The sequence below is a fragment of the Lissotriton helveticus genome, chromosome 11, assembly GCF_964261635.1.
Source record: "Lissotriton helveticus chromosome 11, aLisHel1.1, whole genome shotgun sequence".
Taxonomy (NCBI): domain Eukaryota; kingdom Metazoa; phylum Chordata; class Amphibia; order Caudata; family Salamandridae; genus Lissotriton; species Lissotriton helveticus.
In genome coordinates, this window is record NC_136072.1 from 324,879,657 (window position 1) to 324,906,104 (window position 26,448).

General features: G+C 43.6%; 1 protein-coding gene across 1 annotated transcript in view; it reads right to left on the bottom strand.

Annotated features, from left to right (window-relative positions):
• Positions 1-22,515, bottom strand: part of RNF168 (ring finger protein 168) — a 151,880-nt gene extending 129,365 nt beyond the window's left edge. Inside the window, exons 1-3 of the mRNA XM_078665653.1 lie at positions 22,255-22,515; positions 14,854-15,188; positions 13,205-13,281 (exon numbers count right to left, since the gene is read on the bottom strand). Coding sequence (XP_078521779.1) covers positions 13,205-13,281; positions 14,854-15,157 — 381 coding nt within the window. The 5' untranslated portion in view covers positions 15,158-15,188; positions 22,255-22,515. The remainder of the gene's footprint in view (positions 1-13,204; positions 13,282-14,853; positions 15,189-22,254) is intronic.
• Between the last annotated feature and the right edge of the window lie 3,933 nt (positions 22,516-26,448).

Sequence of the window (26,448 nt, forward strand, 5' to 3'; positions counted from 1 at the left end):
CGCCTTGTCTACATTAGTTACTCGCCCATTTACTGGTGTTGTTACTCTGCAGGTTTTATGAACAGCATGTTGCATTATTTTCTGAAAGGATTTTCTCCTATCTGCTGTGCGCCTGGTTTATTCCATGCACTTTCCTCGCGCCCTCACCCCGCTTGTTTAACCTCTTCAGCGCTCATGACGAGGTCAGCTCGTCATGACCGCGCCCGTTACTTGGAACGCTCGCACGCTGGGCTGATTCCCTTGCTGTGCTGAACGTTCCATTGGAACAGGCGCGGTCATGACGAGCTCAGCTCGTCATGAGCACCGGAGTGCCGTGGCTCATGACGAGCTGACCTCGTCATGAGCATGGGGGTACTGTACGCGCCCCCCAGCACAGCGGCGGAATCCCGCCAGCGGCGATGGGGTTAATAACTGAACATACTTTATCAGAGCAGCTCCAGTTTTACGAGCGCTGACCTGGTTTTGCTTTCATTGTCTTTTTCCTGCTCTCTCTCCCCTTCCTTGCAAATCATTCACGGGGCTTGTTTTCTTTGAACTTTTCACTCTGATGCAATACTTCCCAAACATTAAGGATCGTGGTTCTGTGTGAGTGGTGACAAAGGGTCGACACTTATGGTACAATTCCTGCCTTGTCTTGGAATTCATTCCCATGTTTATTTTGGTAGTCGGTGTTCTGTTGAGAAATTTTGAAAACTCACAAGGGATTACTTAATTAGGCGTTGGTAAAAGCGAAGAGCATTACAAGCACGTCAAAGGTGGAATCGCTTAGTAGACCAGCTTTCAAATATATCGCCACACAAACCCTCAACCTTCCATGTGAGTAAACAGTGGAGCAAATCAGGTAGTTATTATGGCCGTTGTAATTATCATAATTACAGAAAAAAAATGTTGTCTGAAAATACCTCCTCCTTTATGTGTTAATTTAAGCTCATGTTTAAATAAGAATCATGTTCCAGCATCTGGGCCTATTTTCACATGGCTGCTGCATAACCAGTAGGGGGAGGGAGCGCTTGGTGGAGACAAGGCTGGCTCGAAATAACAGAATAAGTTAAGACTGCTGAGTTTGTTTGGTGTTCATAGTCAAGAGTTCTGTTGTCTGCCTTGTCAGTAATTGCATAGTAGGAGGTCGCGTCTGGGATGAAGTGTGTCAACGGCTTCCTAGAATGTGACTTGTGTTCATCTACGTCATGTCAAGCCGTGTGACCACCCGTCTTCTTTTTCCAGTTAAATAACATTTAGATGCTCTGTCAGATTTCAGCAATAGATATCCGCAGGGCCAGTGCAAGGGTTTTCGAAGTCACAAATGAATGATATTCATGAATAATATTTACTGATATTCTTATAATTGATTTTTATTTTTGGAGCGCCCTTTCACCTACGGACAATGCCGTGTCTGTGGCCATTGATGCGATCTGGCACCCTCTTGTAAGAAAGCCACGAGGCAGCTACTGCAGAGGCCTTAATGTAGTGAAAAGTGGGTGTATATTATTTATGGCTTTAATAGGCTTATATAACATAGACAAGACCCAATAGACAGAGTATTTCATACCAAAAGATTTGTTCTAGTTGTAAAAGACAATATAGTAACAAGTATTTGCAATGCAATATGTCTCGCATTTGCAAGAGTTTGAGCTATTGGCATTGTAAATGACAATGCTTTTTATTTATGCATTTTGAAAACCTGCAAGCGGTGCGTGAACAAGAACTTTGTACTTGCAGTCCTTGCTTACTAGAAGCAAGGCCGGCAGAAAAAGATGCGCAGTTACTGTCAGCCTTCCTTCTCGTAAGCAACAACTATAAGTACAAAGTGAGTGTTTGTGCACTGCTTGCAGATTTTCAAAACACATAAATAAAAAAAAGCAGTCTCATTTATAATGCCAATAGCTCAAACTCTAGCAAATGCAAGATAGATTGCACTGAAAAATGCTTGTTACTGTGGTTTTCAGTTTGAGGGAAACCCAGCGCTATATTTTAATAGGTAAATGTTGTCAGACTGTTGGGATTTAGACAATTGAGCCAGAATACCTTCACTATTATACTTATGAGGAGAAACACATGAAAAGGGATCAATTCCAACTGACTAAAAAGAGAGGGAAGTGTCACTTTCTTTTGAAAATCACAATGTATATGGATCCCTATCTATCATCAGTTGAACACGATTATGAAAGAACCTTACTAACTAAATTTATATTTAAGCACATTCCTCTTCGATCCGTTACTGATGGGCATAGTTGCCCTTCGGTGTTGAATCCTTTCTATTGTGATAATGTGTCTTTGTAAACCTCATTGTGTTTTAAGGTAACGAATTTAAACAGTATCTTGTCCCATTCTTAAGGTAAACTAAGTTTAGAACCTCCCAGTCCGCCTTATTTTATCCCTCATACTGGACTCCTTTGGTTTGGCTTATGGTGAGGAAGTTTCTAAAGGAATCTGTAAAATTAAGAATTCATTTAGTATTGCTCTTCTTAAATTGATTGCTGATGGAATACTTCAATATTTTGACCCATTTGATATGTAGACTAGACATTTTATACTTCAGATGAGAAATTAACTTTGTCCATTTTTGTTCCTTATTCTCCAATTAATATATTATGTGATGAACTTTAGTTGCACATTTTTATGTTGGGTTTAGGGCATGGTATGTTGTCAAATGGACTAGGTTAACCTAAGTGCTCTGACAGGACGACAATGTGATTATATAAAATGGATTAAACTATTTGTAGAGCTCAGCAACTACTTTGGAAAGAAGTGTCCACCCACTAAAAGGGAGGTGAAGGTTTTGATACCCTGGAGGGGAGGGAAGCGGGTGAGAGAAACATGAGGTGAAAAAAAAAAAAGAAAAAAAAAGAAGAAGAACAGCTAACACAGAAGTATTCATATAAGGTTAGTACATAGGGAGATTTTTAGAATTTTCCTGAATATTTTTAAACTCGATTAACCACGAAAGGCAAGAGGCAAGAAGTGCCATGCTTTCGTGATTACCACAGATGTTGAGCGGCCTCCCATTGAAACCTTTTTGAACTTTGGCATTTTTATTAGGAAAGAAAGTTTCGACCTTAGGGCCTGAGATGGTTGATACCACGAATACAGAGATGAAATTTAAGGGGCATGACCATGGTTTCATACGACCGTATGTCACAGAACCAGTGATGTTTGTGGAGCTGATTAGAGGTAGCAGAACATCTCTACAGTCCTAAAAGTATGTGTGTTGCTGTGTTCTGGAGTATTTTCCATTTCTGGCTGAGGTGTTTGGCGAGCCTACCAGCAAAGAGCTAAAATAATCAATTCTAGCCAGGATGGGCGATTGCATCAAGTCTTACCTCAAGAAAGACTTGGCAAAAAGGAGAATTTTTTCTGATAGTCCTCAACAAGGCAGAAATAAGCAGAACAAATACATTTGGCAATTGATAGTGATAGGTCAGCAGCAAAGAGGACTACTGTTATGTGGGAATCTAGGACCCTAATGTAATTGTCCCGATTCATGCCCATATATAGGTATAATTCACAATCCTTATATAGGCATAGGAATCATTGCCTTATTTAGCCTTAACCTGCGCAGCCCAAATACGGCATGGCTACTTCCACTAAACTCAGAGAATCCACAATGATTTCTTGGAAAAACCAGCCTTCAGCAGTCAGGGACTTCCACCTGCTTGAATACTAATTTATCCAAGAACTCCTGGAGTTTTCAAGGAATTGAGGCACTAGTGACGATATTATGTCCAATCTTACCTCAAACTCGGCACCTTCAAAGTATAAATATGCCTACATTTGCCCAGTCAAACACACGGTGGTTTAGGAGCAGATCGACTAACTACTTGCCCGACGCCCTGCTGCTGCAAGTGCCGAAGGAAGCCGACCCTCCAACTGACGCACCGAGAAGACGCTGTCTTTTCTCTTGCCGAGAAATCCAGCTCCGGTGTTTCCAGGCTACCCTTGCGGGTTGCTGGGAGATCGAGTCCTGAGAGAGAGATACAAGACCTCTATCATTCTGAAACCAAGGTACAGAGCTGATTAGACCACAAGAGAATTCTTGTAACAGATTCTTGGCAGACTTAAGCTGCACCACACTTACTCCTCCCTCGTACTAGACTTAGGCTAGGTACACCGGGGTAGGCGTATTTTAGAAGCACCAGTTGAGTACTTTTAGCCACTATTTAATCACTGTATGTATTTTATGCATTTTTTGTTTATGGCTTAGAACCATATCATGCTTTTACAGTACTATTTTATAATACTATTCGTATTATATGCATTGTACTTCTTAACCAGCATTTCAATTGTAGCTGTGCATTTCTTATGCTTAAGAAATAAGACTGTTCAATAAATACTTTTATTGAAAACGCCAGTCTCTCTATTTCTAAGCAACTCTGGTGAAATGAAGCATGCACATCTGACTGAGTGAAATAGTCGTCTATTGTTTCCGCGACTCTAGAGATACGTTTCGTTCTAGGGAAACAAAGTTGTCATGTTATATGGTTGTCAGAGACTAATCCCTTCTTGTACTTTCAAGAAAGTTTCTAGTGACCTCAGCTAGCTGGCACTCACAATTAAGTCTAATATATTCGGCAGAGACCTAGTTGACATAAGTCCTACGTCTAAGCTGCAGGATATATTATTCCAATGCGGAAAGCCTATTGAGAACTACAACATTTCTAGTCTAAGGGGGGGGGGGGGGGGGGGGGGGGGCTTGGAGGAGGAGGTGTTTGGGGAAGAGTACCCAGAGTGTCCAGCCGCCAGTTGTTTGTTTGATAGTCCGAACACAATGGTTTCTGTTTTGCTGCTGTTGAGAAACAAGGAGTTCACACTCATCCAGTTGGATACATCATTAACCCCTTCAGCGCGCATGACAAAGCCAGCTCGTCATGGGAGTTACCTGCGCTACGCGCATGACGAGCTGGCTTTGTCACATAACGCGGGTTTTTTTAAAATGCAGCGCGCAGTGGGAAAACCCGCTAGCGCGCATGCAGTTAAGGCACTGTCCGAGTCTCAGCACTGTCTCCTCCATGTTACTATCTAGATGAACTATTGTGTGTCGTCACCATACTCCTGGAAAGTGATACCAGAGGAGTCCATGAGGTTGACCAGGAGGGCCAGGTAAAGATTAAAGAGGGTTAAGGCATAACAACCGTCTCAGCCTGATCTTGAGAAAAGAAACGAACTATTCAAAGACTGTGCCTGATATGCCAACTAGGGATAGCCGCAGTTGGAGATTGTATTGATGACTGCTGAACTACTAAAATAAGGGCTGCCACTAAGCCAACATCCAGTATGAACATGATGTCATCAGTTGCTTTGGCAAGTATTGTTTTAGGATAGAGGGCTTTGGAGGGAACAATTGAAGTGCCTTTGAAGGGAGGGATCTCACTGTTGTTGGGCTGCCTGACCTGCCACCGCCACTAGGATTTGGCTCCTGCTTGGAGGGGGCCGCGTGTAGCACGTCTACACTTCCTGGCACTCACTGGGGCATGCGCACCGGACAGAGATGCCGCAAGCGCCATGAGGCACATAAAACCATGCCAGTCCTCCAGCAGAGCAGGACGCACAAGGGCCGCGCCCGGGCAAAGGGCAGGCTCGTCTGTGCCAGTCAGAGACTGCAAGAGGCCGGGCAGGGCCATCTTATTAATATTCTGTGCCTTACATTTATATGGACTTTTGACTTTGCAAGGGGGGGGGGTCATTGTATGCAGACTTAGGGGGTTTTATCAATATCAGTTGATAATTGGTGTTTAGCATCTGCTATAGATTGCTGCCCCCAGGTGTATCGACAAAATGAACAAAAGAATATCAGTTACAGGACAGGGAGCGGTGGGGACCTAGGATGCTTCTTTGTTACGCACTGAGTCAGCTCTCAGCCATGAAAGTTGCTTTAACAGAGCGAAGACTGTCCTTAGAACCAAAACTCCCACAAGGTCAGCTGGACTTGCTAGAGCCCCCAAATAACACAGATTGTCAACAGAGTATTTCTCCAGGACACCGATTAGTTATACCGCTGAATTAAATAACAGTACTAAGTCAAGGGCCGCAATTGTAAAACCTAAAGTAATCACTAGGGGTCAGAAAAGAAAAACCAATCTGGGGAGTAGTTCTCAACCCTATCCAGAAAAAGAAAGGGCCAGGGCCCCAAAAAGTCAGCACAACCTGCATCAAAGAGGACGCAAAAGTAAAAATATGGTAGAGGAGGTTGAAGGACATTCGCCCGCAACTAGTCCTGTTAATAAAGTGCCCCCTACAAGTTCCCCAACTTCCATAAAGGGCATTGAAAGCATGCAGTGCTGGGCAAAAATTGGTGGGTTGGTCACAACTCTATTAGAACCCCTATTGCAACAAGCATTGGAAATGCAATAGGTCTCGCAGCATTAGAGTTAGTGCATTTAGAATTGTTTATGGGTTTTTTGTTGTAAATCTTTTGCATTTTTATTTTTTGTAGCCAATGCTACCGACTTGCACTCTGCACTAAAGGTCCCCACTGAATGAACTATGCACACTCCAGGTGCAATGGGAAATTTATAATGTGACATTCAAAGGCGGCTTAGTGTGAAACATCAACCAGTGGCCCGCAAACAATCACCTGCCCAAAAGAATAACGGGTCGCTTTCAACAAGTAAAAAAAAAATCAACAACGACGACAACGACGACCTAAAAAGCATCGTCCGAAAGGAAAGCGGCTGGCAAAAACAAGCTCTTGGCATTGCTGTGGGGAGGCCGTGGGCAGCAACAGCAGGGGTAGATAATTAGGGCGGGGATGAGAAATGCGAGACAGGGCCTGGCGGCCGTGAAAAGTGTGAAGCAGGGGGCGGGGGACTGGATGCCTTTCAAGTGAAGCTCTCGGAGGCGGGCGGGAGCAAATGGCAAGCGAGTGCTAGTGTTCACGTGAACTGTTTTGTAAGTTAAAAAGATTTATGCTTTTAACTCGAAAACTGAGAGAACCAGAACTCTGAAAATTTGACAGTAAAATCAAAAGCAGTGGAACACAGATCCTGTTAATCCCTGCTCACTTCAACTTCTGATAAATGCCCACTGAAAACTTCTTGTGCGCACGTATTACTAACAGGCTGCCTCACCCACAGCATTCACAACATCAGCTTGAGCCTTATGGTGGTGAAAGTCTCCCTGATAATAATGCAAGCTGTGACCCATAAGCCTCACACAGATCTCTGCAGGCGGCCTTAAACCAGCCGAGCTGCCTTGCAAATGAAGAGACCAGAAATCACACCAAAAACGTTGGCTCCCTCCCATCTTCAGCCTTCCGAGGACGTGACGGAAATAAGACGTGACATAAGCAAATTCAATTACAGTAACACTTATATTTGTAACAGATAAGGGAATGCTAACGATTTGCATGGCTGAAAAAAAAATGTCAAATAGGAAATACAAAACAATGGCTATCGAACAGACGGCGAGCGGGAGAGTAGGCAAGGCAGGCGGCTGGGGGGAGGGGGGAGGAGAAATGCGACGCGACATGGCAGGCAGGGGAGGGGGCGGAGCGGGGGTGTGGGAGGAGTGCGGGAACAGACAGAGTAGGAGGAGGAGAGTAGGGGAGGCACGGCCTAGCGGCCGTGCAATCAAGAAGTGAGGGGGCGGGAGAGTAGGCAAGGCAGGCGGCTGGGGGCATGTGCACGCGCTTTTAAGCTCAATGCGCATGCGCATTGAGCTTAAAAGTCACGGGCACTGCAAGGAATCGCCACGATTCCTTGCAAGTTGGATAAAGAGTGGATGAGCCCCTATAGTCTCGCTTGCTCGATGCGCATGCGCATCGACAGGCGAGACCTAAAAATTAGTTCGAATAGAAACTAGTATTGATAAACTTGAATCAATAACAAGTAATGCACATATGATGCAGCGGCCCCTATCGAGCCAGTCAGCTACTCAGATTAGCCAGTCCCAATCGATCAATCCTTGCCATTGTAACAAAAAGAACACCCAAATCAATAGGGGCGACAGGCTTTTGCCTGCACAATCAGGAACCTCTGGCCTTGGTCTAGCGATAGCTCCTCAAATAGCACAATTTGATCTGCCGTCTATGTGCCAGAACACGGCAGGTATGTCCAATATTCACCACAAGTCACAGGTCCCAAGTACCATTCAAAAATTTTTTATAAATATCCAAAACGATCCCTCACCTAGCAGACCTAGGACATGAAAGTAGAAGGGAAGCCCCATTAAAAACTGCCCAACAAAAGTACCACAGTCAGCAAGAGGCCCATCGGATATAAACATCCAGCACCTTCCACCGGAAGCAACCCCCTACACAATTGTGTTGGCCAATGTCCCTATACTGCCCGACGGAACCAGGGAACATTTGACATCCCTTAAAAATAAAGCACTTTCCTTGCTAAGTTCGAGGTCTGGATTATCCACCCCACTTTTTACAGAATTCAAAATGGTTAGACGGGTTGGTTGGATAGGTAGATCCAAAAAGTTCCTAGGGGGTGATTGCGTGGTGCTATCTTTTGGGTCAACTAATCTTGTCCAAACATTATTGGACAGGGCAGGGAAACTGGACTGTAGAGCAAACAGGGATACATATATTGCCATTGGGGTACTTTTATAAGCCATCTGGCTATATGCAGCCTTTACAAGGGTTGGACGGAGGTGGGGGGTGGAATCAACCCAGATATAATATACCAGTGAATAATTACTATGCAGTCCTAGGTTCCTTGGAGGACAAGGACTGACTAAAGACACCGACTGTTGAGTTAATTGATAGAAAGTTCGCTACAAGAGGCTTGCGACAACTCAAATTAACTAGTCCTCGTATGGCTGAACAAGAGTCTAGAGTTCCAGGGTCTGGAGTTCCAAAGTCCCTGCTTTTGCCTGATCCGAGGGTGTCCCCTGTGAATTTTACTGAGTCTGACCCCATGGCCAATCAACGAGGTGCAACTAAGCCTTTGACATAGACCGGGCAATCAACCCTCCTCCCCCCTCCCGATGTTCACAGATGATACCCTCCTGCTGTCGAGGTCACCGATGGGCATCCAAAGGGTTTTAGACATCTTTTACTTATTTTGCAAGAATAGGGTCTGGAAATTAATACCCAGAAAACAAGATACATGGTTTTCAACGCAGGGCGTTCAACACAACCCAATCCACAATTAGCTGGGGAATATCTAAAGAAAGTCCCTGTATGCGAGTATCTGGGAGTGTCCCTTAATGAGAAAATGGAGTGGGGCGTTCAAATCAAGAAGGCTGGTCTTAAACTGGCTCAAACAACAGGGGGGCTAGAGCAACAACAGAGGCAGTGTGTACATAAGTTCCTGGGGACTGTGCTGGAAATATATAAGGCGCAAGCCAGAGGAGCTGCCCTATATGGGGCAGAACTATGGGGGAATCTGTCACATGAACAACTTGTTAAGAGTGAAAATTAATTTCTCAGACAACTTTTGGGACTTCCAAAAAGTACACCACTAACCCCGCTCCAAATGGATTTTGGAGTTAGCCCAATGGCACTGGAGGTTTCCCTCAGACCTCTGGTATACTGGCGCCGTTTATGGAGCACCCCAGAATTATCTATGTATAGAGAGGAACTGTGGGAAGTGGCAAACCTCAATGATGCAAGTAAATTTTCTTGGCTCACTTACATCAAGAACTTCTTGTCATCCATTGGAATGGGAGATTTGTGGGACAGTGCTGAAGATAGATGCCCGTTAACACCTAGGAAGGCTTTGATTAAGAATTTTAATGACTACAATCTTAATTACTATTGATGGGCCCAGGACAGGCACACTCACAATAGCCTTACTTGAAGACAAACAGTAATATAGTTTAGAATCTAGCATAGGTGATATAAAACCTTCCCTTTGCCAAAAAACTTTATTTGCTGTTTAGGCACGGTACACTTCCCTTATGTGCTCCTACTCACAAGTTGGGGGGAGGGGGGCAGTTCCACTAAAGATTGTCTAACTTGCAAAAATTGTACGGAGACAGACCTACATGTACTGTTTTTTTGCCCAGCATATAAGGTAATAAGACATTGCTGGCTACGACAGTTAAGTAGGAACCCTGGAACTTCCCATTGCTCGCAGGCCAATACGATCCTAAAATATGATAGCAGCATGCCAATTGTTTTCGCAGTGTCCCGTTATCGGTTTTCAATGTGGGATGTACGCCGAGCAGTTTTAATGAAAGAGCAAGCCCAAACTACCCACCATATGTCACAATCATGACCTGGGACTCTGCTTCTCAACTCCACCCTTTAACTTATCAACTTGCATTACATATCTGAGATACTCTGAGCCTTCTTAGGATATTTACTACACTTTTTTAAATCTTTTTAACGATCAAACCTTTTAACGTGTACACAATTTTTATATTGAAATTGCTGTATCGATTGTACTGTATTTTTATATGTTTTACCTGTGCTTTTATGGCCTTATACGGCCAAAATAAAGTATCTCTTGACTTGATAGAGGGCTTTACAGAAGCCAGATTGGGCCGTTTGATAAAGGTAATGTGCTTCCAGGAACTTGGTCAGCTGTATGGGTTGCAGGTGCAATTTGCAGATAAAGACAATAACGATATTGGTCCATAGTTGGACAACTCATTAGGGTCTAAATGAGGATTACTTCACATGTGGAGAAATTATGGCAGAGTTCCAAGTCTTCTGCAACATTTCAGATGTTAACAAGGAATTGCAAAGAACGGTCAGTCAGGGAGAGAGGAACGTTGCAACTGTTTTCAGCTGTTTTATAGATCACACATACAGAGAAGAGTAAGAGGTTATAGTACTCCTATTATCCAAGACCTGCTGTACGGAGACTGGTACAAAAGTGGATAATATAGCTTCAGTGGTCGAGTTTCACAGAGATCGAGCATTACTGCTAGTTACCAATGAATAATTTTCAAGTAAGCAATTGTTGTGTAAAAAATTTCACATAGCTTAAGGCATAGTTCTTAAGAAGGCATAACAGTAATGCCCTCAACCTGGGGATAGGCCATATTTTTTAATACAGAAGAAGTACCTCCTTGGAAGGGTGTGTTTAACCCAAGAATACAATTTTGAGCATAGTTTGTTTTTAAAAATGTTTTTAACTTGCTTGCAATAAAGGGTAAATTCAATTTTATATGTAAGTTTATCTGCTGAGTTATAGTTTCTCCTTCACTTCCCTTTGAGTGTCCTACACTTGTTTATCAGCATTTTTAGATCCTTGTAAAGACATGGAGCCGGAAGGGATCTTCTTTTACGTTTGTCTATCAGGGTTGATCTTATCCAAAAAGAATGATATCCAGAAGTTGCTAGACCTGAAGTGTGGGGTCTTTATCTGAAAAGTTAGGCATGTGACATTCAGCGTTGTCGCCCACAATTCAGGGTTCAGGAGACAAGGCCTAGCAGATAGTTTACGTTAGTGACATCGTGCTCAACTTGGTCTAAAAATAGAGTATTAAAAGTGAAAAGAAATGGGTCAGTGGAGAGTAGCTGAAAGGAGTCAGTGAACAAAATAAAAAGGGCTGAATTTAGAATTAAGTCGAGCGAGTGGCCAGCTACACAAGTAGGGCCTATAGGGGGGCTGTCTAGCTTAATTTCATCCCGGATATTACTAAAAGCTTGAGCTTCTAGATCAGGATTTATCAATATGAATATTGAAACCACCACCAGGATTGTTAATGTTTAGAAGGAAGGAGGCCATAGATTCGAAGAAATAGGGAATACTAGAGACCACAGGGTTGTGGGGTCTGAAAATTAGGATGCAGCACAGGGGATATTTTAATGAAGAGCTAGGTATTCAGCCTCTATAAATCGGAGCAATATTGAATGAGAAGACCTCCAGGCAGCCCAAAAAAGATACACACAATATTCAGTTCTGATCTTTGTCCATGTGCTTTATGTAGTATCTCAATAGAAACTCCGAAGAGGTCTCAGGAGCTAAGGCAGTGTTTAGCCTGGTTTCAGTAATAAATAGGCAGTCTAAACCATGCTTCACAACTAAATCATGTATTTTATCGTAATGCATAACTTGGGAGTGCGCATTTATCAGTGCACATTGTAGTGTTGGAATCTGTGTGGAGCAGCAACCATTGGCTTTACTGGCGGTGGTTATCAGATTTGTTTTTAGCCTGTTGGTGGTACAGGCTTGATTCGTTTTCGGAAAACAGTACTTACCGAAGAACTTTTTTAGGTCAAGATGAGGCGTGCAACATGATGGCATATCACAAGAAGTTCAACATTATTCTCTGACAACCCTGGCAGGGTTCCTGGCCCAGTCCAGAAGTAAACGGCGCAGATAGGTTTGTCTGTATCACCGCGTCAGTGGGCCCGCTGCGTGCAGTCAAGCCAGGCCCATGCTTCTATCCAAGTTGACGGTTGTAAATTAGACCGCAACAGAATACAAGTACACTAGTAATCCCTTAGATGGTACCTAGTAAGTAGAGACTCTCCCTATTAAAGGCTCAGGAAAGAAATACACCAATGGGACTTCGACAGAAGCCAAAAACAGAATGGGAGATAAGAGACTCACGAAATATTCGAACACTGGAAATCAAAGGTAAAAAAAGTGTTTAAATGCTCAAGAAGAGCTGTATTAAAACAATTCAAAATGTCTAATATGGCAAATAAAAACTGGATTGTTTAGTTCAAAGTAGCAATGATAGCGGCAGTAAAGCATTTCTTACAACCCAAAAGCACCCCCATCAGTTTTAGAACCCAGCCTTCTGTAATAAAATAGTGGGCAGGTTCGAATATGGATATTATTCTGTTCAGACTTAACGCTAACATTCCTTGACTGTGAAATTCGCTTTTTCTATGTGAAATGCCTTTGAGACTCACTCTCTGTATGCAAGTTAATACAGCTGCATCTCTTCAGTCTGGACTTTGTTTCAAACGGTCTTAATGGTTATTAGTTCCTTCGGTCTGTAATTACCCTACTTTGAAATAGATTACTGAATTACTTTCACTTAAGTACATTTCAACTCTTTATTTTAATTATAAGATTATGATTGCTCATAGTTGTAAGGTTTTGCCTCTGTAATTATTGCATTCTATTAGTGTACAGAGAAAGCAAACTTTTTTTTAAAAAAATAGCAAAACAAAATTGAAAGTTGACTCCAATAACTGGAGGATCAAAAGGTAGTCCAAGCCTTTTTACAGTGTACAAACAAAACATAATACTGGGGAGCCCAATGCGAGTATGCAAGTGACTGCCAAATTAACAGGATTGTGAAAAAAACTTTTTTAAAAGCTAATGGAAAACATAATACAGACACTCACCTTGCTCACTTCTTGTTCGTACTCTTGCCTCAACTCCCCAGGTTTGCTCACAAGAGGGGCTGGATAAGACATGCACACTATGTGTAGGGGAAAAGACAATTCTCTTTAAAACAAAAGTGATGTACTGTGAGCTCTACAAACTCAGTTTTTAAGAAGCATGTGTTTATATGGTGGAGGAACTGATACAGTCTACTCAGGTTTTTGCTGCTTTTAAGAATATTAATTACAAGAGGAGAGAGCAGACAAAACAGTTCTAGGGCCGCCATCTCTGCGACAAACGTCTGCAAAGGCGAAGAAACAGTTCAGTAGTTTATGTCCATTAAAATTCAGTGGATTGTCTACAGTCAAAAGAAGCTGATTTCACACACACACAAATAAAATGTCTATGCCAACCCTGGAGAAACCTCCTCTAGGAATAAGAATGGGTCGCTGCTCACTTGCAGAAAAAAAAAAAAAAATTAAACACATTGTAAAACACTATTGCTTTTAGTCTCATGAATATATTAACATTCACAAGGTATGAAATAGCGCGGATTTCAGGCAATACCAAAAAATACGGATTCCATACTTCCCATTTCTGCTGGGGCTTTAACAAAAATTAAGCTTCAAGCACCAACTGATCCCAGGGGCAGGATTGTACCTAAACCACCAACTCCCTTTACACAAGCCGTAAATCAATACAAGGTCACATTCTTAATCTTAAACTGGTAGGCTTGTCCTGTGTCCCTACAAATTGCCATGCATCATTCCCTGCCCATCTCCAGCAAGACAGGAAAATGTGTTTCACTTCTCCAGTGCACTCTTTGTGCTCCTCACAACAGTGTAAGGTATAATAATCAAGTGTTAATGCAGCTGGCAATGGTTTCCTAAATATTGAAGACTAAATGCAAAACAACTGTATTCTGTGCCAATCCATCTGCAACTAATCTTTTACCCATAGAACCACGGGTACTACAATATCTATTCCTGCCCCAATAAGCTCTAAGATAGCCAATCTTTTTAACTGAAGGTTCAATATTCCGGTAGCAACTCTACAAGTTAGCCACTCAGATGCAGAAAGCAGTGTATCCATGTGCCAACCCTGCATAAAAGCCAGGCCTACCACCAGAAGGCTCAGTCGCTGCGCCAATCACCACATAAGGCAGTCCCATACGGACAATACCCTATTTCTCTGTGCCAGTCTCCAAATAGACCAGCTCTAGATTTTGGAAGTATGTGTTTCTGTACTAACATCAATGAAGTCACTATCAAAGATGACAACATTTGTATACTAGGTGCCAACTCTAGTACAAACGAGCCCTTGAAGCAGAAAGCCATCCATCCACCCCTGCACTGAACTCCGAAGATACAGAGCCCTGCACACAGATAACCGATTCCTGGCACTAATCCTCATAATCATATAGCCATACAGCTGAAAGGCTCGGTGTCCTTGCTCTATGTTAGTCACAATGTTTGCAATCAGGCTTGCTCTGGGTCAGTCTAAGTGACGTTGTTTATGACAGGAGAACACGGTCACAGTCAAACAAGCATGCAATAACATTAGATATTGTGAATGCTTTAAGGCAGACATCTGTAAATACTCCTACTTAGAGGCAAAACAATGAAGGCAGATTTTCTTCTAATCCAATGCTATTAATATTAGTACTCACTTTCCTCTAGGTCGGAGTCTTGGCCATTGGCTCGCCGCTGACATTCAACTGGGAACTCTCTCTGTATCCTCTCCCAAAGCTCGAGATCCACTAGAGTCTTGGAACGGGCATGAAGCCGGGCCCAGGTGGCGACCCGGCGACGGCACATTGGGCAAGAGAGGCTAGCTTTCTCCACTGTCATCTGAAAGCATGGAGTGCAGAGAGTGTGGCTACAGGGTAAGGTGACGGGCTCAAGCAAGATTTCCCTGCAAATAGGGCAGAGGCAATCCGATAGGGAGAGTGGAAGCTGGCTGGGCTTTGGCATCCTGCCTCAAAGCAGGACACAGTAGCAGCAACTGCAAAATGAAACAAGAGGGAAAAAAGGCGGGGGCAACAACAAAAAAACTTTAATGAGTGAGATTCCCCAACATGCAGTACAAACTGTTCGAATTATATTGCACAAACGCATATCCTGCTTTCAGAAATTGGTATGGTGATGAATATATATCAAGATGATCCAGCTAGAGTGACATCTGCTTGTACCTTCCAAGTAATAGTGTTTCTGATCCAATGAAGTCAAACAACATCAAACCTATCTTAAATATGTCCCCATAGTGCAGGACGGCACCAGTCGGTTATGAATTTACCTCAAAACTACCAACAGCTACAATTATGAAGAAATGTTTGTGGTGTAAGCCAATCAGTCCAGTCTAGGAGTACTATTTTAATCATTACGTTAAAGAAATTTGAAGTGCCCCACTGCCCGCTCCATGATAAAAACATGCAACATAGTAAAATGAAGATTGAAAGAATGAGGACTATGATGAAAGAATGGATTTGGGCATACCAGCCGCTAAGTATAATCTGTTTGAAGTATTTTCGGAAGACCTGTAGGTCTAGGTTGAGTCTGAAATCTTCCAGTTAGTGGTTCCTTCTAGCCTTTATTGGAACTTTCTGTTACAAAGAAGTGCGCAACATTCACTTTATTAATCTCAAGGATCCAGCTAATGTGGGTAAATACAAAACGGCATGACATTATGGTATTAAGAGATGCTGAAAGAATTTAACAACATTCAACACCCCATCTATAATTTTTTTCTACGTCAAGTCTATGATGTGGCATAAAGACCTTAACCCGTTTCCCTCCTTATTACAGTTCAGCAGAAATTCAGATGTGAATACATAATGGCCTTGGCCTAAACAGGAAGTGTGTGGTACTGTGGGTGACCAGGTGAGCTCAGACTAAGTTCACAATGTGTTTGAATGACTTATTGAAATAATTGAAACATTGCCAACTAGAGAGTATTTCAACATTTAAATTGCCAAGGAGCACCAAACTTTCAGGCATACCCACTTAGTGAAGTGTTTGTACCAATTCCTGAATGCAGCAGTTGCCTGTGATGTAAGAAGAGCTTCAGACAGATTGACAGTAATTCAAAGCAGGCTCTGTCCACTACATTATGTGCTCGCCCTGGATGTGCAATTGAGACTGTTTATTCAGCCTCTATTTTGCTAATCTAAGCTGCTGCTCAAAATGTACAAGTAACGATGTCTCCAAGCACAGAGAAATCCAAAGGCAAGATCGTGGTTTCAATGGTCTTTCATTCCAATCATATTAGACACGCCCCTTTGCCAACACATGTTTCTTCTATTGCTGTTCCAATCACAGCAGACTTCGTCAGGGTTTTATAGCTAAAACTACCCCCGCCCCCCACAGTCCCCAACTCACATTTGGACAAATAATATCACCGTTGAATTAGGTCCCAAGCACAAAAATCAGCACTTACACACGATCTCAGGAGTTTCAAACCACACTCTTGGTGACATTCTAGGGTTATCTGACCCAGGTGACGGATAGAAGAAACTATAGAGATACTCCTGAACAGAATATGCCTTTGTTTTAGATATACAGCCCTGACGAAGCCTGCAGTGATTTCTGTTGGATTTCGGAGTATAGTACCCTCAGCGTGGTGGGTGCTCCATGTTTATCTTGATTTACAGGAAGGATATCGATATTGGGGGAATATGTTACTCTCTGAGGGTCACTTGGGCTTCTCCCCCTTGGCCACGATTGCTCACTACTAGATTGAAAACGGTTACCTAGAGGACTTAGGCCTTCATGCATTCCTATGCTGTTACCCAGGGCTAAATTCTTAGGGGTTTTGATGGGTGAGACAGGTTGGCGAACGTTACATAACTGATACGGTTAGCCCATCCCTGTATTATCATCAAAAAGCTTTATTCGATTTTTTACAATCATAAAAGCATATACAAACAGCAGTACATCAGAATTACACTATAAAACAGATGTCTGGCATAAATTCATATAAAACCCAATAAGAAAAACAAGATTTAAGATCAGTAAAACCAGAAGTTAAAAGGAATAAAAAATTTGATTTTTCGACAATATATATCCCTGTATCCCCCCTTGTCCCTTACTCTGATGTTTGATTCGGGTTGCATCTTTGTACTTTCATCCCCCGTCCCATGGATACTCTTTAGGTTACACAGCTCAGTTTAAGGGTTTACCCTCTCCATGGGGCTCCCTTCAAGGTTTTTTTCCTTATCAGACTCATGTTGCTCTATTAGTCAGTCTACCTCCACCAGGACCCCAAACATGTTGGATAGAGGTAGATTGAAAAGCAGGGGTCTGGGTAACTGGTACGTGTGTTCCAATGTGCTGATGGTTTTGGTTCCGAATGCCCTGCACTGGGCTATTGTATGCCTTAATTGATGTTGTTTGAGGGTATTTATAGAAGTAACCAAGAGGGGGCCTTATCCCTGAGCCCAAGTCCTGGTTGCAATAGTTTGTATGCAAGAGTCTGTGGACAATCATTGGATTTCTAAAGTTGATCACAAGGCAGTCCCAATGCATGTCTTTAGATCCATTTAATTCACAGCTAAACCTGCAGGTCATGAGAATCTCCGCTGCTTTATCGTAAGCAAACTGCCTGTGTCTGACCATCCAAAACAAACATTTATTCATTAGTTCATGCTGGGTTTCCCTCTGGCTCATTTTAATCTGGGGTACACCTGCTAATACGAACACATATGGAGACGAGGCAGGGGATAGGTTTAGATGGGAAAAAAAACTCTATCAGAGCTGTTCACTCTCATTCCCTACGGATCATAGGGTGACGCTTTTGAATGTTATTGCTCATTTGAGCCAAGTTGGAATGTGCAAGTCGCCTGTCATTTTCACACAATTACCACTAAGAGTGTTAGTAGCTAGGGTATCATTTTGAGAACTAGCCTCAGTCCCCCTCTACAGTCCGTTATTCACAAAGTTCAACCGGCTTGTCTAGGCGTGCTACCAGGGGGTGGGGGTGGGGGGGGGGGGGAGTCGTTTTTTGGATTCGTCGCTCTTGAGGGGGCCTGTGAACTCGCCCCCTTTCTGCAGATGCTCTTTAGGTGTGTCTCAAGCCTCGATATATATTTCCTGTTGAATCGAAAATTAATTAGGCTCTAAGACAGCACCCGCTGGATGGGGAACTGAACCGGTCGGTGTGCAACAGGGATCTGGGGTTAAGGTTAGCCGTCTTTCAGTGAGTCCAATTTCAGTTGCCACTACTACTATTGCCCTCTGTAACATTCTGTCAATCGATGTAGGAGGCAGAAACGAGGTAAGTGGCTGGGCCTACGCCTGATCGTGGCATGCCCGCTTCCCCATGATTGCTTGATTTTACCAAACAGCCAAAGGGATCCCCTCTACACTGTGCAACAGGAGCACAACCGGAGTAAGGAGGAAAGATGTAGGGAAATGCAATGTGTAGCACTAAAACCAAAAGCCGTAAAAAATGCTTCACTGACCGTAGACTTCAACCGCCACTGCAGGGGCAGCCGAGCTGGATCTTAGGTGGCCTGAGTTTTTTTGCCAATGAAAGCGACGTAGCCTAGCCTTGGCCAGCCGCGGATGGGCAAAGACAGGACCGCACACACCAATGTCCTACGGTGCCGGAGTCTCCCTAGCGCCGTGGAGCGTTGGGGGAGGGGGGCTGGCTCCGCCTCCTGAAGCTGAGGGCTGCTATGGGACTGAGTCCCACCACAGAAGCAGTGAGAGGCATGCTGCTGGCGGAGTCTGCCTGGTTCAAATGTCCCAAGTTTATTGGAGCTGGTGATTGGGTACGCATTGTACCCAATCACCAACTCCAATAAACTTGGGATTGGCTCTATGGTACGCATCATGATACAACTTCCCTCTAACTTGTCAAACCCCCTTCACATGGTAAAGGAGCATCCAAATTCTCTTTTCTGGTTCAGGTGGACAGAGTAACTGGTTCTGCTGTTTTATTGCAAAGGTTGGTGGAACAAGAGGTCAGTTGTGGTACTTTATCAAGAGCAGGAAAAATGTTTGAGTAAGCGAAGGATGATGGTGACAACTTGTTCAGTGATGAGAGAATTGACGAGGTGTTAGAACAACATGATGAAACAAGAAATGAAACTAATTCAGATGTTGTGAATACTTCCTCACATAAAAGGGTTGTAAGACTACCAAAGAAACTGGAGGATTTTATTTTGGAATGATGTTATTTCAAGTGTTTGTTTCTTTCATCTGTTACTACAGTACTGCTTCATTCTCTTTTCCTTACGAATGGCATTGTGAATGTTCATATTTGTCTACCTTTGTATTTGCGTAGGTGTATTATTTTAGCATCTTTCTTGTCACTTTCCTGTAAGAAGGCCTTGCTCACTCGCAATTGCGAGTCAAATTTTTATCACCAGCAAATGAACTTATGCTGGAAAGGAACAGGTGTTCTATTCATTCAGAAAGTGAATTAGCAATAAAGATGCCATTGAATCTTGTTCATCTTGACACATTTGCTGTTTGTTCAAGGAAAGAGGACAAATGTTTGTCTTTTTACTAATTGCTGCTTGGAAAATGGAGTGTAGTTTTCTTTCTCTTACTACAATTAGATGTTTTTGTCAAGTGGGTTGTCTGAAGATGTCATCTGTTCCTCTCCAACCACATAACATTTAAATAAATAGCATTACACTGAAGATTACAAATATTTCATAATATATCCGGAATTACAAAATTAAGAAGTGTGATGCAAACAAAGTTTCAATTCAATTACTTTATTCGGATAAAACATATCCATAAAAGATCAAGTCACACAATAATACATAAAACACACAAGTTCATAATGATCATAAAAATATTATAAAACCTACGCAGATAGAAATGTCAGTTATACAGTGAGCATCACTGTGTGCGCGGACAGCAGTTGACAGAAAGGCACCCACACGAAATACCAATTCATTATCTGTCAAACAACAACTATCCCAAAGGTATCTTGGTAATGAGCAAATCGATGTTTTATTTTTTCAAAAATGGGAGCAAAAGAAAATCGGGACACTTTACTTGGAGATATGCAAATCACACACATTTGAAGTAACCATTTCTAAATATTGTACACTTTATAGTTTTATTAGTAAAACCACGTCAGTGGGAAATTGAGGCCTTTTCAATGTAAAATCTGCTGCCTGCAAATTAGTGTGCTACCACTTCAAGCTTTAGTTATGTATTTATTAAAAGTGATAGGTTTAAACATGATTTGAGAAACATTTCTGCCCCCACCCTGATGACAATGCTGTTAATTAAATAAGAAGCAAGTCAAGGACTCATATGTATCCTATATGTGGCTAGATTTGCATTATATATGGAGCAAAAGTTTAGTCTATTAAATCAAACAAAAGAGGTTTTTGTACAGCAGACATGTTGAACTCTCCCATTTGAAGGTGCTCCCATATGTGATAATGACAATGGCAGCTCAATTAATTAAAATATTTTCCCACAATCACATCATTTGAAACCAGTTTTGGGGTCAAGAGAATTACAATTAGGTTGTGTGTATATATATATATCAGCACGGAACAACTTCATCAAGTTGCAAAAATGGTCAGCACGCTGATTTCCGATTTCCAAAATTTCTTTATTGCAAACCCCCCCTCACCCAGACAGACGCGTTTCGCTCTACTAGCTTCGTGTGTATATATATATATATCTTGTTTTATATATTTATTTAAGTCACTAGACCTGCAGGTCTAGTAACTTTTTTGAATTTTTTAGAGGCCTGTGTAAGGTATGTAATATTGTGTTATTTTTTTCTATTTCGTATTTTGTAATGGTATTACATCCATTTTTTTACAGTGATTTTATTATGCTTAACAATATTTAGTTATTTCTTGTGATATATTTTTTAAAAAGGGGGCATGTAGTATGGATTATAAAATAGTGGGTGTTATAATGGAATGGGGGCTATGTCATGTTAGACGTCACTTTTAGAATGGAGGCTATGTCGTGTTTGCTGTCATTTGAAATGTGCAGTGAGAAGCGATTGGATCTGGTGATGGCTGGACGTGTTCTCCTAACCTGTGGGCCTTGACAGTGGCACTTAAATAAACTCTGAAAAGGTTACTCTTTGGGGATTAAATAGCTTCATTACAGTAATTTTTTGGCAGGGTGATGTATGGGTAGGACCGTAGGAACGTTGAGTGGGCAGTTAACTTCTCTGTGGGGAATGTTCAATTACATCTGATTTTCTATCTTCTCCTCCCCTACAGCTTGATCCTCGGTCTGGAGCTTTATTGTGGCTAAGGCTTACGTAAACAATTTTTGAAAGAATAAAGCTAATTTCACATGTATGCCCCTAAATCCCGTAATAACTGCCAGTCCTGTGTAAAGGTGTAAGTATTCTCAACAGTGTACCAGTGACACCGTATCAATTAGCTTTACAACAAAACAGTGTATTGATGCTCGAAACATTTTGTGACGAGATAAAGGATAACGCCCTCAAGCAGTTTTTCACCAGGGCCCTATAAAACTTGATAGAAGCTGACATCGAAGCATGGGAAAGGGGGGGGGGGGCAACCCATTATGGGTTTTCATTAAGCCAAATGGCAACGAATATCTGACATATGGGATACCCAGTGGGTCGGCATCACATCTGCCGTGGAAGTCGTAATTTTGATTCTCGCCACTACTCATGTTGGCACAACGATCATTCACCAACAACTCCGCAGCAGGGCACCCTACGACGCTCCCACTGTAGAAATAGACAGCACACAGAAAGCTTCTGTCAGAAGGTAGTTAAGAGCCCAATAGAATAAAATGAGAATTTCCATTAGATCCAAGATATGCAACTTTCGCTTCTTAGACATGTCCACCCATACCGAACAGAACTCCTTATCTAAATAAGCCTTCTAAACGTCTTTGTGATGTTTGCCTGCTTCCCACATGAACCTGTAAGATCCTCCAGATATGGGGATATCAACACACTGCAGGTGAGGTGAGAAATCTTTATTCCACCTGTAAAAAGAAGCGGAATAGTCTCTTGGGGGGCACCTAAGCTGCAGTTGCAGTGGGCTGGCTGCTCAATTCACAGTTTGAGTCAAGACAATACGGACCCGCCCCCTACTCACCAAAATTGCGGTAACAGCGTTGGTCACGAACACACAACCCTGTCCCGCGATAGAGGACAGAAGCCACCCAAACCGCCAGAGTATGCAGCACTGGAGCGTTACGTGCCAGCGAAAAGGCGGGAACCTCATGAGACCAAATACCAACAAGAGGCTGTCCGGTTTACAGGCGGGGTTAACGACAGCTGTGCAGCAGCTTCCTGCTGGATCCTCTCCTCGCGCTCTCCAATCCCCGCCTCTTCCTTTCCCAGAAGACCGCCTCGCGCTTAGCTCCGCGCCCCCTTTCTCCTCTTCCGCCCACGAATTCCACAACAAGCCCGGGCAGATATTCAAACTTCCGGTCTGAACAGGAATCGTTAGTTGTACGTCTGTTTTGCAGAGTCAGCATCAGCGTTGCAAGATAGTGCGTCCTCTGAAATGAGAAACAGTGCCCACCTGAGCGGGGTAGACGGGAGCTTCTCCAAGGAGGAATATCGAAAAAAAATTAAAGGTTCTGGAGATTTGGGCTGTGGCGTGTACCGTGGAGCGCAAAAAAGGCAGACGAGGGAAAGGAAACAGAAGGAAGCAAGCGGCTGGATGATCAGATAGTAGAGGTTGGCGAACCACTGACAGCTCGAGCCTGAAGGCTGGCTCAGCGCCAGGGCCGGTTAGCACCTTGAGTCCATAACGAGCCTTTCGTTTGGTTTCCACTGTCCCCATGTAGTAATGCTGCTCACAAGTAGAAGAATTATTAACACGTTCTTTATTAAATAAAGAGACTCCAGATGTAATCAGATAAAATGGCAGGCTCCTACCTCCAGCTCCTCACAGCCTTAATGCAAGTATTCGATATGACATCATAATGCCCTAGCAAACTATAAGCCACAAAGAACCATAGGATCAAAAATGCACGCTGACAATTTACACCACAACACTTTACCCTCCTAACAAGTGTGCAATTTATTATCACAAGTCTTATAGTATAAGCAAAACCTCTTAAATACTATAGCAATTAATAAGGTGAGACGATGTTATACAAGATATCATATGATACTAACATAATCTTAGAATTTTATTTAGGTTCTGTTATTCTGCTTCTCAGTCTCATTTTTACAACCTGATTTAGGCATTGGTTATTCTGTAGATTTTCTTCCCCAGATTCCATTTCTTGAAGTCTCTGCATCTCATTCTCTTCATTTATTCACACGCCCCTCCGACAACGAAAGGATCCGTTTCCACAACCTATTGTTTCGTTTTTTATCCACTGTCCATATCAGTTTCCGGACTCGTGCCTCCCAGCACTTCTGTTTCCATGCTATTCATTGCTTTACATTTGGATATGTGACTGACGTTCCACACTTTACCATCACTCAACAAAACAGAATTGCAAAATATATATTTTTTCTACTTTTAAAGGCTGTAAAAACCTTCCTTCCACTTTCTTGTACACACCCGGTTTCTTACCCTTTCCCAGTCTCCTACCTGTAACACAACTTTTTAGGTTTCGCCTGTCGAAAGTTGCGCAGGCGAAATCTTATGTGTACAGTATGTGTTTGTTGTTCCGCCCTCTCTTTCCATTGGCTAGCTCCATAAGTGGAGGCTAGCCATTGGAAGAGAGATCTGCTCGTCATTCTGCGAGCAGATTCGTGGGCGTTCCGGCCATTTTTAGGCTTTTCGCTACGTCATGCGGCTGTGGACGTGTACTTTTTTTTTATTTTTTACGTGGATGTTTTTACTCATTGCTAAAATCGTCCTGGTCCCGCATGGTTGTATCCCGCTGTCCGTCCCCCCTCCCGCTGTCCGTGTCTTTGTGTATCCCGCTGTCCGTCCCGCTGTCCCGCACGACGGCCCCCCGCAGGCACCGTGCACACTTCACTGCAGGCAGCGCGGCATCCAGCGAGAGCGAGGGCGGCGATCACCGTAATACGTCCTGAGGCAGGCTCCTGCAAATACAAGGTATGCGCGCTGCGCGATAAAGAGGCCCCGCGCTCTTTCAAGTGCCTGCTGCCATCCACGTGACCTGCCCCAAGAATACCGCGTGGAGCTACAGGAAGGCCCACCAAGTCTGAGCACAGCGCTTGCGCCCAAGCTCCGCCCTACTGCCACTGCGAGCATCAGGTATTTTCACAGCTGCAGTGCCTCTGCTTACAGGCACTTCTACTGCTGCCCAGCCTCCTACATTCACGATACATGAAGCAATCTGCTCCACAGAGCCCCGTCCACTGCACTAGGCCCAGCTGCCTTTCCTCATCCACGTTCATACAGTGTACACAGCAACACGCTCTACAACAGGGCCAAGCATGATTATCTCACCCATAGCCCATAGAAGAGGACGACGCCCAGGTGCCCCCAACGCTGCCAGCGCACCTGGGACTGCTGTATAGGGCTAGACAAGCACCCTGCTGCCGCCTTCTGTTGTGTCCCCGGGGAGGGGCACGCACCACCTGCTCCACTCTCAGGAGTTGGGCATAAAGAGGCCCCGCGCTCTTTCAAGTGCCTGCTGCCATCCACGTGACCTGCCCCAAGAATACCGTGTGGAGCTACAGGAAGGCCCACCAAGTCTGAGCACAGCGCTTGGGCCCTAGCTCCGCCCTACTGCCACTGCGAGCATCAGGTCTTTTCACTGCTGCAGTGCCTCTGCTTACAGGCACTTCTACTGCTGCCCAGCCTCCTACATTCACGATACATGAAGCAATCTGCTCCACAGAGCCCCGTCCACTGCACTAGGCCCAGCTGCCTTTCCTCATCCACGTTCGTACAGTGTACACAGCAACACGCTCTACAACAGGACCAAGCATGATTATCTCACCCATAGCCCATAGAAGAGGACGACGCCCAGGCGCCCCCAACGCTGCCCCCACCCCCCAGTGTGCCAGCAGAGGGAGCAGGCACGTGGTCTCTGCCACCTGAGGGCAGTGGGACATAGAGCTAGTAGGACAAGAAAGCGACCTGTGTGATCCTCGGCAGAAACCCAGCACCCTTCGACACCTCGACACTGGAGCTCTCGTCCTCCTCTTCTCACCTATTATTTCTCTTTTGTTCGTTTCTCTTTTGTAATTCCCTCCACCCTCAGCCCCCACGTCTTATCCTGCATACTCAGTTGTTACACTTTTTCTTTCGTGGTTTATTCACTCTTTTTTATGCTCTCTCCTTTGTTACTCCCTCTTGTTTCTCCATCTTTCCATCTCTATCAGCCGTAGTCCTCCCTCTCTTTTGCTTCTCTCTTCCTTTCACAAGCACTTGCTTCCCACCATTTTCTCTCCTATTTTGTTTTATACTATATCTTCCCCATGCTGCTACCACGTGCCACTTAAACCTCCTTGCCTGAGACCAACGCATGTTTTTGTATATCTTTCGTCTGTCTTTTCCACTCCCCTCTCTTTACCCCGTCACACCCACTTCCTGAACACCTTTCTTTATTTGACTTTTATCCTGTCGGATGGCACCATGAAGCAATATTTACGCGTCACGCAGCGCCTTACAAACAAATATAAATAATTACTTTTACTTCCCTCTATCTGTGCTGTCTATTCTGCTGTATGTCTATCTATAGGTGACTTCCTCCGTACACTCCAAAACACCCATTGGATGACAAGAAAGAGGAACGAGGCGCAGGACGAGAACTTGATTTGCCTAGGGTCACACATTGTAGGACAGCTGGGATTCACACCACGATCTCTTGGGTTTTAGCCTTCCAATACTCCACCTCTCCTCTGCTTAGCTCTCTTCGTGTCTATTCTCTATCCTTCCTTATATCTGCCTTTCTCGTGTCGGTCTGTATATGGGTGTCTCACCGTATGTCTTTCTATTTTTCGCTTAGTCAATCTCTCTCTCTCTGTCGTGACATACGTGATATGTGTATCCTTCTGCCCATCAATCCCTCTATTCCTGTACCGATCGGTCTCTCTTTCCAGCTCCGTCTCTGCCCGCCTTTCCCTCCCTCCAACTCTTTGCTTATCTTTCTAACTTTGCATGTCTGTCTATATTCCTGCCTTCTCTCGAGCCATATCTTATCTTTCCAACTTTGCGTGTCTGTCTATATTCCTGCCTTCTCTCGAGCCGTATCTTATCTTTCTAACTTTGCATGTCTGTCTATATTCCTGCCTTATCTCGAGCTATATACCTGTGTGCCTGTCACACTCTGGCTCTATTCGTGTCTGCCTGTCTTTCCGCTTTTTAGGTTTCGCCTCGCGATCCGCTGCGCATTATTTTTAGCTT